Source organism: Lepidochelys kempii, chromosome 10, assembly GCF_965140285.1.
Source record: "Lepidochelys kempii isolate rLepKem1 chromosome 10, rLepKem1.hap1, whole genome shotgun sequence".
Lineage (NCBI taxonomy): Eukaryota > Metazoa > Chordata > Testudines > Cheloniidae > Lepidochelys > Lepidochelys kempii.
The window spans coordinates 10,080,464-10,094,698 of record NC_136389.1 but is presented as its reverse complement, the minus strand read 5'-3'; the positions used below and the strand labels follow the sequence as shown (position 1 = coordinate 10,094,698).

Below are 14,235 nucleotides of genomic sequence, written 5' to 3'. Positions count from 1 at the left end.
TGTAAAGGCTATTCTACAGAAACAATTCACATGGCTCAGGGGCCTCTGGTTTTCTAATGCCCATCCTTGCCACTCTTGTCACTCACCATGCCTGCATCTCTAGAGACATCTTTGACATGACTGTCATCCCCATTTTCATTTCCTTCCATGCCCTTGCTACCAGCAGCCACTTCATCAGTCTCATCTCCCCTGTTCTCTCTCCAAATTTTCCTTGACCCCTGAAAAATCTTGACGATGTCCAGTTATTTAGAAGAGGATGCTCCACAGACCTCTCCATTTGCGATTGTTCCACTTCAGCATGGTTGTCTACAACTCTGTTCTCTTCCTGCTTTTAATCACAGTAACCCTCATGCCCTCCACGACTATTGCTTTCCTTTTCCAGAGTATGGTCGCTCTAGTATAAATACCATCATGGACCGCTAAGGGTCTGAAAACCACAAGCTGGCCCCTTGTGTTGCACGTCTCTGCATTTAGCATACTATTGAGAAATCTCACCAGCTTCTCTGTACAATTTGTCCATAGCTGACAATGCTGTGTCAGACTTGGGTATTCAGCTGCTTGAGTGTTGCTTTTAATGTGTCAGTAGCCAAGGCTTCAGCCACACTCACCCTTTCCCAGTGCCACGTCTCTGAACTGGGTGTTGTCACTTCCAGGCACACAACACTGGTGCACTGGAGAATCACGGGCAGCTGTTGATTCCACATGCTGGCTGGAGCAGCATGGCTGGTCGCACTTGGCAGTATAATCAGAATAAGTACATTCTGCCTGCCCAGTTTTCCTCTGCACTACCAACTGGTTATGGAATTCTTCACTTCCCACCTTATCCTGCTCCACAGTGTTGCTGTGCATTGTTAACCAGCTGCTGCATTATACTGCAGAGATGGCTGCATTTCAGTGGTGGGTGAAGTGGTCTCTATATGTCCCTTCCTTCCCTACCAGCAGTGTTGTAAGGCTCTGTAAAGCACATCTGTTGCTCTTTGAAAGCTGCTAGAGAAGCACAAAAATGGGGCCGGGAGGAAGAGGAATTAGAAATGATTTTATGCAGTTGTGGGCTCACTGTGCCTGTCCTGCAACATAGCGGTGCTAAACCTAGTCAGTGATAGGACTGTTCCCTGGGAATTCAGTTGTTGTTTATATAGATGGGTAATATCTACAGCACCCTACAGCGCTAGGTCCGTGCCAGACAGCTAATGTGTCCCTCCCAATATCTAGTCAGTCTAAAAAAAAAAAAATCATTGGCCTGCTTTATGATTATTGTGGTGTGTGGTGGCCTCTAGTGGTTCATGTTCGCACATGTGATCAATTTGCTGGTAGGCGGTGCAGCCCAACCTGGCAGTTTTCCACTTGAAGACAAAAAAGCCGTCTTTGAAATGTGTTCTAAATGTTTTACAATACATATCTCTTTTGTTTATGCTTTTCCAAAGCCCCTACTTCCATATCTTGCAGTGGAAGAGCTACTGCCCTCACTGGTTCTAGGAGTTGTTTCGAAGGGGCAGCTAACAGTACAGTGCCAGGCAAACCTATCTTTCTCCATAGTTAATGGAAGCTATCTGTATTTGTAACTTATTTAGCCATATTTTTTTCTTATCACTTCCATTCCCCTTGTGAGTCTTGGTAGCTGGGTAGCTTGTTACTGTTTGTGGCAGAGATTCTGAAGGGGATGGATGTTACTTTTCTGGTCTGTGAAGCCTAGTTTGTCTGTCTTTGGTGTTTCCACGTTGCATAGTAATCAACTCATTCCTCTGCTTCCTTCAGAACTCCATTCGGCACAACCTTTCCTTGAACCGTTACTTTATCAAAGTTCCACGCTCCCAGGAGGAGCCTGGAAAGGGCTCCTTTTGGCGAATCGACCCTGCCTCAGAAGCCAAGCTAGTCGAACAGGCATTCCGAAAACGGAGACAGAGAGGGGTGTCTTGTTTTCGAACCCCTTTTGGACCCCTCTCCTCCAGGTAAGTTCGGGTCCCTTTTTATTTTGTTCCAAATCTCTATAACTGTTTTGGTGTCATTTCATAGTAATGCAGAACTTATTCTCACAGGAGTAAGTGGCTTACTGTGCAAAGCCCTGCCGTTCATTTCTGAAGAGTTGGGTCCACATGTGGATTAGGTCGTAGGAGAAATCATGTGGTATTTAAACTAGTCTCTTTCAGATAACATCACATCATTTGACATGATTGTCAGCAATGGAGTAGAAGGGATGTAGTATGGGACTAAATGAAACTGCCTCAGCCAATGGTATGGGTGTGGAGGAGAAGCTTAGCTGTTTGGACTAATTGATCCTAGCTCGTGCAGTGTTACCCTTTGCTCTCACAGGGACCAAATTTTGTCTAAATGTGCGTGAAGCTAAGGGAAAATTAATAATAAAAAGGTGACATCCACGATAGGGCGTGTATGAGAGAAGGATATTGTTTGTTTGAATGTTAATGAAAATGTGAGTCCCATAGAGAATACAGTTCTGTTTTATAGATGATGTTTTTTTGTTAAAATGAATGCAAATAAAGTCAGGATCCCTCACAGTTCAATGATATCTAGTTAATTTATTCAGTGAGATTCTATAACTAAACACCACACCCAGTGAGTATAGTATTAGAAATAACTTAAAAGACCCAGGAATTAGAAATCCATAATCCTCTCTGCTAAAATATTTATGCTAGGCTGCTGGTCTAATGTACTGACAAGGGGGATTCTAGGAGTGACTTCAGAACTCTTTGTCACTTTAGCTAGCTGGGTTTGGGAATGTTGCGGAGGTAACTGCTTGAAGTTCAGTGTTCTTTGTACTTTTAGACTTTTCTAATGACTCAATCCAGAGTGTCAAAGTGTTCTCATTTAAGGCTGGTTACTTTCCCTGGTCAGAGGGGAAATGGAGTGCTTTCAGCTGTTCCCTTGGGTTTATGAACAGTGACTCTCTTAAATGGTGCTTGTACTTTTGGGAATTCCCGACCTTTGTAATACTGACAACTTGAAGATCACATTTGCATGAAAACTTTGTATCTGCTATAATTGCAAATAAAGCCTGCAATTCCTGTTACTTAAAATTAGCAAAAAATACAGTTCTTCAGTGTACTTCGTGAATTGGCAGCACTTAGTGGAGTTTCACTGTTTTTGCCTCTCTCAGGACAGGAATAGTGGGAGAGGAGCCTTGGCGTCATCCCCCATCTAACAGAGGAATAGAAAAACTCTCTCATTAAATGTTTCATGTTTTGTTTAAATTGTAGCACGTACTAATCAAAGGGACTGTCAAAAACAGGATTGGAAAAACAAAGCCAACCAACTAAAACCTATTAAAAAAAAAAATCCATTTGAGTAGCCCATTTAGATTCAGATTTCTCCCTACTAAGAGTGGCATTGCTTGAAAGATGCCATGCTATTGGCTTCATTGGAGGGAGTAGGACGGTAGAAACAGCACAAGAATGGTTTCTTAGTGCTGTGGAAGAATAGAAGCTCTTCTGCTGAGGCAGTAGATTTTGGAGACGCCTTTTGTTCTCTGCTACAGCTTTGTTGGCCAGCATGTATTCTTTTGACTCTGTTTGCACTGGTTTGTGTTTCAGGAGTGCCCCTGCCTCTCCTACTCATCCCGGCCTGCTGTCTCCTCACTCTAGTGGCCTACAGACTCCAGAGTGCCTGTCCAGGGAGGGCTCACCCATTCCACATGAACATGATTTTGCGTCAAAGTTAGCCTCTGTTCCAGAGTATCGATATTCACAAAGTGCGCCTGGTATGTAGCCCCTATTTTGCAGGAGATGGTGTTTATTGTGGTGGGAGGGTGTTATATATTTCAAATAAAAGCCTCATCTCTCCATACTTAACCACTGGAGGCTGGGAAAGGGTATATAGCTTTAGACGGTCTCTTTCTTATTCGCTTCAGTTTCATGGTGATGGGATGGGGAGTTGAGGGAGTCAATCTGAATGGGGATTTGGATCTGGATCTGTCCTCTCTCCTCTTCAGCCATTTAGGTCGGTTGCTCTTTGGGGCTGCTGTCTCCACCCAGAGTTCCATGTGACCTGATAATTTAAAAAGCACTGAGCAGGGGTGGAGTTTTTCACTCATATGCTGGGAAAGTGAAACTGCTGGGTGGTGATAGGTCTGTATGAACCCCATGATTGTGCAACTCATTTAAAATCCTGCACTGTGTGTACACACACTGCATACAAAAACTATACTCAGAATGTTGTTGAGATTGCAAAGCCAGCCGCTCAAAAATTAGGAAGTACAAGATTGACTGTTGTCTGAATAACTTGAATTCTTTTCCAAATACTGCACCGCTCAGCATTATGCATTATTAGAAATGTCTCAGTAAATGAGTCTGAGTAAATGAGTGTTCTAACATGCGTATCTCTTCCGTTTCAGGATCACCTGTCAGTGCCCAGCCGGTGATCATGGCTGTTCCTCCCCGGCCATCCACTTTAGTGGCAAAGCCGGTAGCTTACATGCCAATAGTGACTTCTCAGCAGCCTTCTGGTCATGCAATCCATGTAGTGCAGCAAGCACCCACTGTTACAATGGTCAGGGTTGTAACCTCCTCCTCAAGCTCTGCTAACGGATACATACTGACAAATCCGGGCCCAGGCGGCGGTGCTCACGAAGCAGCAGGAACAGTGCTGGATTTGGCTGGTGATCATCGAGGTAGTCTGTTTCATTTCCCTCCCTACTTGACAAAGGAAGATTTGTCTGGACTTGTAGGGTTTTTCTGCACACCTATTTCACGCCCTGGGTGTTTAGCCCTTGACAAAAGAGGTCAGTCATAAGATACAATTTAAATTGGGTAAGAGCTTTCACACTAGGTCTGCCTAGCAGTAAGCAGAATTGAGCTCTGTGTGGCCTTTAGTTAGTAAAAATCTAGCTAGAATTTTACTGGTGACCAAAGCTGAATATATGGCTGTGAATATTTATTCTAGTTCTGGTGCCCACCTACAATATGCTTGTGGACTGTGGCCCATTCTGATCAATTGGGAAAATTACCAAAAGGCATTGCTATCCCAAAACAAAACTCCCATCATCCCAAGGTATTCTTTTCTGTTTTGAAAAGCCAGCACAGAGAAGGCTGAAGCTGTTTGTTTCAAGGTGACATTGATGGTAATTGAGACTGTGTCCTTTTTCTGTGGATATGTAAAATATATTCCAAAGGAGGAAAGGTGTAAGCCTCTGGAAATGAGTTTTGTAGAAGTGCATATAGTGTTTGTGATTAGAAGACTCTGCAAAAGCCAATTATTATAAGGATCACTTTATATCTTTCTAAACTGGCCAACTCTGGCCTCAGTGGTCTTAGTGAGCTAAACCCTGAAAATACCTAATGTTCTATAAAAGGATCATTCTCTGTCTGCTTTCACTTGGGCAGTATGTCCTTTTCTGCAGCTCTTCTCATAATTGCATGATGTTATTGTACAAATGTACAGTTAATGTACAAGCACAATAAGAACAGTGAGTTTCGTTGGGTGTTTGTGCAGAAGAGTGATTTTTTTGCTTACAAGCTGGGATGAGGAGGGGAGGGCAGGGCAAGACAAAAGACCCTCCCCAATAGTAATATGGGACACTCAGCATTTGCTTTGGTGTTGGCTTGCTTTTGACCACCTTCAAACTTCCCTGAAGTTTTTGAATAGATCCCCTCTGTGGTTCTCCAGGCTTCCCAGCAGCAATCTGTGGGCTTGCCTACACTTGTAGTGGTACAGTAGCACAGCCTCAGCACTTCAGTGTAGATGCTGCCTGCGCCGACAGGAGAGGTTCTCAGGTTGGCATAGGCAATCCACCTCTCCAAGAGGTGGTAGCTAGGTCAGAAGAATTCTTCTGTCAACCTACCACACTGTACACCGAGGGTTAGGTCAGCTTAACTGTGTCACTGTGGGTATGGATTTTTCACACTCCTGAGAGATGTAACTACTAAAAAGATGTAACTTTTTAGTGTAGAGCAGGCTTCTGTCTCTCTGATCCTCTGCCATTGCTAGATCCTCTCCAACCCCCCTCCCCCCCCAGCCTCTGCCTTCCCCAGCTCCACTCTTCATCCTCTCTGCTATCTCCTTTTCCCTCCCCTTTGCCTTTCCTACTGTCTGCCTTCTCCTCGCTGGCTCTCTTGTCTCTCCTAATCTGTCTCTTCCCTACTTCCCCGACCACTCCTCTTTACACCCTTCTACCAGCCTGACACCCTGCCTGAGCTCTCCTCTCCTATTCTTCCATATCTCCCTTGTTTCTCTGATGTTAAGATGGGGAAGAGAAGGGGGACGTTGGGGTCCTCCTGCTGGATCAGCTTCCTCACTTCCTGCCTGCCTGGGCAGACATCACTCCTTTTCTCCTCATCTCAGAGTTGGCTGGAGAGGTCAGGCAATGAGCTGAGTCAGTTGCAGAGAGAAATCTCAGTTGCAGCCTTTGGCTGGCCAACAAAGGGACAGGGTTGCTCCTTGAGGCAAGAGTTCTGGTAGCTGCTCCCTGCCTGTTGAGCAGATCAGTTAACCTGGAGGAATGAGGAGGAAGGTTTTAAACACTGCCGCACTAAAACAGCAGCATCAGTCCAGGCACTGCCCCCTTTCTGCTGGTTCCTTCCCCTATCCTTCATAGCTAGTTGAAAGTTGTTGTGCACAAAGGCAGGTGAAAATTGAAGGGGTCTGTTTCCTCTCCACTCCCCTGTGATCTCACCCAAGTGTAGGCATGTCCCTAACTCCACAAACACTGGGGCTGTTTGATACTGTTATGGTTCCTTCCCTGTTGTGTAGCTGAGGCTCAGGGTGGTTGGTGTACAGGCAGGGAACTCTCGTAGTCTAGTTTCCACTGACAATTATTCATGCCAAAGTAGTAACATGCAGATAAGGAAAAGAACGATGGGGAGAACCTTTTTATGCCTCAGGATGACATTTTTATAACCTTGTTTCTTAGTTGGCCTGCTTGTGCCTTAGAGGAAGTCTATTCCTGACATTGGTAAACAGTTGCATAGATATTTTTGTGTTAGGTACAGTAAGAAAACTTGTGGAGTTACTGAAAAATCATGGCTGGATGTTTTGAAATGCTTCAGAATAACCATTTGTTCCTCATAGGTAGTAATCCTTCCCCATTCTTATATCACTGGTTGCAATGTTCTTCTCAGTGCGGATCCCATTGTGTCAATCGGCCCACAGAAAGTGTTCCCTGGAGAACCTGATCCTTCATAAAGATTTCTGGGTACTTCACATCTCCCGGGATCAGGCCAACACCAGTCAGCCATGTCCTCAACCCCTTCTTGTTTTGGAGCCCAAATGTGTTACTCTGAGACTAAGCTGCATTGACCTGAGAAGTGATGCTTCCCATCCCCAAGAGATACTGATTTGTGGGATTCATCAAAGGCAAATTATTTGGTGGTATCTGGATACTTTGGCTGTATGTGCTTGGGTATTTTCATTTTGTCTAATCTTGGGGTATGCGTTATTGTTAGCATATTAATGAAAATGAAGACCGCTCAAGGTGAATGATTCTCCTTTCTGTTTAATGTCCAAACAGGCCTGGATGAGAAACCAACAATTGCGTTTGCCACAATACCCACTGCCAGTCGAGTCATCCAAACAGTTGCCAGTCAGATGGCTCAAGGTGTCCCAGGGCAAACTGTTACCATCCTTCAGCAGGCAACTCCAGTGACCATTGGACAACACCAACTCCCTGTTCGGGCAGTGACACAAAATGGGAAGCATGCCATCCCCACCAACAGCATCACCGGCAGTGCTTATGGTATGGCTTTCCTTTATGGCTGTGTGCTCCATCACCTGATGTAGTTTCACATGCACTGCAAACTCTAGAGTTCTTCTACACATAGATCCTGACATACAAGTTCTCCCATACATCCAATTTGAAATGTGTGTGCAAGATGTGTATTGTGCAACATTTTGCACCACTAAATAACAGTTTTTCTCCCCCAACCTTCGTGCTCTAAGTCCTTGCGGGGAAAAAGCTCTGCCATCTCAAACAACATAGAGGCCTTCTAGACCAGCCCCAGACACTCAAGACAGGTCTAAGTATTAGCTAGACCATCCCTGACAGGTGTTTATCTAACCTGCTCTTAAGAATCTTCAATGATAGAGATTCTACAACCTCCCTAGCCAATTTATTCCCGTGCTTAACTACCCTGATAGGAAGTTTTTCCTAATGTCCAACCTAAACTGCCCTTGCTGCAATTTAAGCCCATTGTTTCTTGTCTTATCCTCAGAGGTTAAGGAGAACGGTTTTTCTCCCTCCTCCTTGTAATGACCTTTATATACTTGAAAACTGTTATCATGTCTGCCACTCAGTCTTCTCTTCTCCAGACTAAACAAACCCAGTTATTTCAATCTTCCCTCATAGGTCGTGTTTTCTTGACCTTGAATAATTTTTGTTGCTCTTCTCTGGACTTTCTCCAATTTGTCCACATATTTCTTGAAATGTGGTGCCCAGAACTGGACACCGTACTCCAGTTGAGGCCATATCAGTGTGGAACAGAGCAGAAGAATTACTTCTCGTGTCTTGCTTACAACACTCCTGCTAATACATCCCAGAATGATGTTCGCTTTTTTTGCAACAGTGTTACACTGTTGACTCATTTAGCATGTGATCCACTATGACCCGCACATCCCTTTCCGCACTATTCCTTTCTAGGCAGTCATTTTCTATTTTATGTGTGTGCAACTGATTGTTCCTTCCTAAGTGGAGTACTTTGCATTTGTCCTTATTGAATTTCATCCCATTTGCTTCAGACCATTTCTCCAACATCGCCTCTGCAGAGTCCAGTCCCTTTTTTTTGTCCTTGACAATGCATCTGTCTATCCCTTCCCCACCTCCCTCCAGTCTCTGTTCCATCTAGGGTTAGCATCTTTTCAAAAATAAATGTGGCCTTCCTTGAGCCCATTTTCTCTTACTTTGACTTTTCTTGCTGTGAAAAAGTAGAAATTTTATGTAATGGTTTTTATGAATTCTGCACTTGGCATTGCTGCCCAGTGGAGGCTAAAGGGTTAGGTCTGCTCTTGGGGCAGAACAGGAGACAGGAGTGGTGTGAGAGACATCTGGGTTCTTGGTGGAGTAAATGGGCTGTTTAAAAAACTGATTGAAACCGTCCCAGCTCAAGGAGGATCCAGAGACAATGAGAAACCCCCGCAACTGAACAATCAACATTTGACAGCAGGCAGCTCCAGCAGGTGGGGTATGTGAACTCCGCATGGCTCTGCCTGAGAAGTGACAGGAGGGGGATAAGAGTTGTTTTTTGGAAGAGGCCAGACAGCTCTCACCTGGGACTGACAAAGGGACAGAGACCCTGAAATGGAATCCAGAGCAGCGTGGCTGGTGGATAGCACTGGCTTGGCCAGATGGACTATGTCTTAACCTTTTTCTCTAGGCTAACCTAGGGACTTGCAATGCTTTTTTCCAGTTCACTAATAAGCCCTACTCTGTTTTAGAGAAACTGCCTGGTGTCACTGCAAATACATGCTGAGGTGCATTAGCCTACAAAGAGTGTAAAAGTCTCTGATTGGGGGCTGTGTTAGTTGTACTCACTGGGCAGAGCTCATGGTGTGAAGCAGGAGTGCAGGAGCCCAGAGGCTGTCTTGGAGACAGTGAGGCTGTGTGGCCTACTGTGAAGAAAGAGTAGGATCCGTTGGAGGTCTGGCACACTGAAGGGTTCCTCTTGTGGATCCGTGACACTTGCTAGTCAACCCTTGCCCTCAATATTACATAATAAATCTTCCCTAGTGCTCTTCTGACACCACTAAACCCTCAACTCTGTTCTCAGAAAATCCTTTTCTCCATACCTCACTGTCTCACCCCCAGTCTCTTCTCACTCATCAAAGTCTTGGGGAAAGAACCAGTACTATGGTGCATGGTTTCGTCTTGTAGAAATGGAGAGGGCCTACTGGATCTTCTACATCAATGCAGGATTGTTCCATATAGGATATTTTCTAGTGATTAGTCCAGTCTGGTTTCCCTTGGGAGGTTATTCTTGTGCTTCCTTGGGACATTAGGTATTGTCACTTTAAGGGTAATGACTGGTGGTGGCAGAACCCTAGCACTTTGAGTTTTGCCTTCCCTTCTTATGAAATCAGAGTCCCAGCACCCCCACTCTGACTCTTACGGGCAGTCAGAATGGAAGACTTCGTTGGGATTTATGCTGGCTTTCTTATAGCATCTTTTGGATTGTCCTACGAGTAATTTCTTTGGTTTAGTCCACTGCTGGATGATGGGTTACCACCATTTTTTTTTAACCTTTCCCACCAGAGTTCTACCTAGTTTTACCTTGTCCAGTCATGGAAACCAGTAATGAGTAGCTGTAGTTTCCTCAATGTATAAACCTGTTAAATAAGAATAGAGATTAAAAATAAGTGGAGCTGGTATTATCCTGCAGTAGCATGAGACTGATGTAGAGTAGGACATTTGATTGCTAATTATTCTTCATTTATGTTTAAGGTGCTCTGAAATCACTGAAATTTGTCTTACTCTTTTTTGTAATCAGATGTGATTAGAATCTTTCCGGTGACACCACAGCTTTCCTGTTGAAATGGTGCTAGAGTCTCTCTGCAGAGGATGCAGAGCTTGTATCTTTCCGACGCAGTTCACTATGCACAGCTGAAAAACATAGTTTCTTCCCTTAGGCTGACTGGGTTTTAACATGTTTCCCACCCTGGGGTTTTCTCCTCCTGGAATTCCACTATGGCTTTTCTGAATAGTGGTCAGTGGTTTTCTCTCATCCAACCCTGACGGTCTTCTCTTTTTCTCATCCTGTTGACCTTACTGGTGCATGGCATCCTTCACAATTGCCTGGTGTAGTTTGCTGGACTCTGAAGGACTTTGTTCTGCTTCCATTACTACTTATCCCTGTGCTCCTTTTTTGTGCCTCTAGTAGTGGACACTCCTGTATTGCTAGCTCTTACCATGTTGATGTACCTCACAGTTTGGCCATCTTTATCAATGTGAAGCTATTTTACGATTTTGCTAAGGTATAAGCATATTCTGTCTTGCTGTGACTTTAAACTGTAGAAATTTCTACTCAGTAACAGACCTCTTGAAACTCCCTGTAAGCTGAAAGTAGGGTTACCTTATTTCCCAGTTCTTTACTATTGTGAGAGTTCAGCCTAGTTCTTGGAGAACGGGACTGGAAGCCAGGAACTCCTGGGTTCTAATCTCAGCTCTGACAGGGACTCCCTCTGTGGCCTGAGGTAAGTCATTTAACCTTTTTGCCTTAGTTTCTCACCTGTAAAATGGAGACTAAACTACCCTCATGCCCCTAGCAGTGGTCCATCCAGGTCAGGTTTAAGGCATGCTGGTATGGCAGCTTGGGAGAAGCTTTTGATTGTGGTGCTCCATGCAGTAAGTTGAGCTTCAGTCTCATAGTCCAGGGATGCAGAATTTTTCAGTCATGGGCTAGGGGTTAAAACACAAGAGTAGGAGCTTTCCCAGCTGGAGACAATTCCTTAGCTCACTGGGTTCGGGTTTATTTATGAATTGATGTGTGAAGCATTTTGAGAACTTTCAATGGAAGGTGCTAGGGAAGAGCAAGGATTAATGTTCTTAAATTCACATAGGCGTTTAACTAACTTTTTCTGAGTTTGTAAAGCACATCTGAAGGTGACAGTTGCATATCTCCAGTATGATTGCTCTCCAGTGTGATTTACTTCTGTCTTTTTTAGACCTGCAAATGTTGTTTAAATTTTTGGCTGAATTAACACTTTTTTCTCTCCCACTCCGCAGCTCTCACAAATCCGCTACAGCTTCTTGCAGCCCAGGCTAGCTCATCCACTCCTGTTGTGGTCAGCCGGATATGTGAGACAGCGACTGAAGACCCTGCAGCACCCTCGGGTGAGCCAGATGTCAAAAAACCCCGGATGGAAGAATCCAGCGGAGCAGTCCAGGCTCAAACTGGAGTAATCACATCAACAGCGCCTCAAGGACAGGCAACCAGTGAATGACGAATGACGATAGTAGGAATGTAGGTGGGGCAGTGGCATGAGCCTCGAAAGCAGTTTTCAAAGAAAAGAAAAACTACAACTGTAACAACAGTTCAAAATTTAGAGAATTACAAGCTCTTTTTAAGATTTACATTTTAAAGGGCAGGTCAACAACAGCTCTTAGAATCTCGAGGTGCCAAAAAGAATGAAAAAAATCCTCCCAACTACCTGTACCTGGAACTCAGTTCTGCCTTTACTTATGGAATATTTTCCCTCTTTTTAGATTTAAAAAAAAAATACAGACAACTGATTGTATGACTGCTGGGATTTTTTTTTTTTTTAAATCTCCTTCCCTTTGGGATGGGAGTTACAATTCAGCATCTAAAGGAATGTATCACAGACACATCTGCTCTCTGGGAGGAAGGCTGATCATCTCTGATGCCTTGCTATTCTGCCTCTCAAAGCTTCAAAACATATGACCATTGAAAAGGGCCACCCAAGAAGATTTAGAAGGATGGGTGCAGCTTCTCGTAGGAACAGCATTAAAGTAACATGATACCAAACTAGGGGGAAAAGGCAGATTTTTTTTTTAACAAACCCACACCGTGAAACATCATTATACCCATGTTTGTTTATATTGGGATTTGGGAGGGTGAGCTACAGGGCTCAACCAGATGGATCTTCAAAATGTGGTTTCTGTCTATTCCCTGTGAGGGAAAGTGAGAAGACGGAGGAGCAGCATTAATCTATTTCTTTTAAAGAAAAGAGAAAAAAACAAAAAGGGGTGGGTTGTCCTCACACTGATTTCTCACAGTTATTCATCATCTGCTTCTGAATTCACGGAAAAATATCATAGTGACTGAACATGTGAGAAATGGCACCTTTGAAAGGTTCTGTGTACATTTGGTTTTCTAGTTGTTCATATGTCCCCCTGCTTCTGGGGCAACATGGTTTATTCATAACATTCTAGAATGAAACTACCGTCATCTTTTCTGTGAACCCAAGGGGCAAATGGTTAGCCTTCTGCATCAAAGTGGTTATCTCAGTCCTTTCTGGCAGTACGACCCTCTGGCCTGAAGACCAGATGGCCTAAGGTCAACAGCCCAGCACCAGCTTCAAACTTGGAGCTGGCATTGCTGGAAGTGGATTTCAGCAGGTGTCCCATGGTGTGAAGCTGAGACAGTGAGGTTAAATTCCAGGGGTGAGGGGCAATGGGGATTATAGACAGTATTGAGAATGAATCTCATAAACTAATGCAAACCAAGAAAACGGAGGCCTCTTCTTTCTACATGAAAACTGTCAACTGCTGTTTTTAAAACAGGATTTTGAGGTTTTCCTTTGCTCCCCAACCCAGGCCTCCCAATGATATAGTTAGACAAAGGACCAGGAGTCAGTTGCATTTGTTAGGACTGGCCAGGAGTCAAGATAATTTCCTTTTAAATATATATTTGTTTTAATTTAGGAGTTGGATAAATCATGTTCTTTTCAGAATGTAGTAAAAAGATCAGTGCAGACCCAGTATCCCTACAGATTTCTGAGACACTTGAAGCAGTTGGGGAACTGGATGCTCTGCATGGCATGAATTGTGGTTGAGGAAACAGGATCACCCTCTTTTCAGCCTCCAGTTAATCAGTTGTTAGTTTTTACAGTACAACCCCTTCTGCTATCTTCTGTGTAAACACCAAAGACATTTCTTAACTTAAAAATCCTGATAGCTTTGGAAATGGGAAAAGTAAGCTGGCAATGCTGGAGCATGTCTTCTTTCTAGGGATCTGTCTGTCCTTTGTGCTTCCACTGATGTAGTGCAGTGTTGTCATCTTGCTGTTAAATTCAAACTGACAGCACTGTTATGGAGCACAGTGCAGTGAGCAGCAAGCTCAGTGTGGAACTTTTAATGGGACAGATCTCCCCAAGATACAGCAAATGAGACCATTCATATCCTATACACCTGGCAGATCACAGGTGTTAAGGAGTAAAGCAGAGCTGATTAATTTCTTCTAGCATCTTAAGGAGGTGGCAAATGTAGTAGTAATGGCTAATTGCAAACAGTGACCACTACTTCTCTTCTAGGTTTCCTTTCTCTTTGCCAAGTCCCATTCCCTCTGACTGAGATCCACTTTCTAAATGAAAGCTGAGCAAGTTTGGTTTTGCCTCACAAAAACAAATTTCTTGCAGTTTCCAAAAGAGGAGAAAATTCCTGGGGGACATGGTTTAGGGTTACACTTTTAGAGGAACAGACAGCATTGAAGACAGTGATGCATCTATAGCTTGACCATTCGAATTTATCTGTACATTGGTAACAGTGAGTGTACAGATTCTCTGGATTTTAGTTCATTTAATTGATTTCTGAAATCTGGTGGCAGCTATTGTAATTTGCCT

The 14,235-nt window shown here is 43.9% G+C and overlaps 1 protein-coding gene across 2 annotated transcripts in view; it reads left to right on the top strand.

The window, feature by feature from the left end:
* FOXK1 (forkhead box K1) overlaps positions 1-12,575 on the top strand; it is a 66,941-nt gene extending 54,366 nt beyond the window's left edge. The window contains exons 5-9 of one of the 2 annotated variants that reach the window (XM_073361940.2): positions 1,756-1,949; positions 3,546-3,712; positions 4,346-4,732; positions 7,457-7,681; positions 11,660-12,575. In XM_073361940.2, coding sequence (XP_073218041.1) covers positions 1,756-1,949; positions 3,546-3,712; positions 4,346-4,732; positions 7,457-7,681; positions 11,660-11,877 — 1,191 coding nt within the window. In that variant the 3' untranslated portion in view covers positions 11,878-12,575. The remainder of the gene's footprint in view (positions 1-1,755; positions 1,950-3,545; positions 3,713-4,345; positions 4,733-7,456; positions 7,682-11,659) is intronic. The other variant, XM_073361941.1, reaches the window with a different exon arrangement.
* Positions 12,576-14,235: the final 1,660 nt, after the last annotated feature.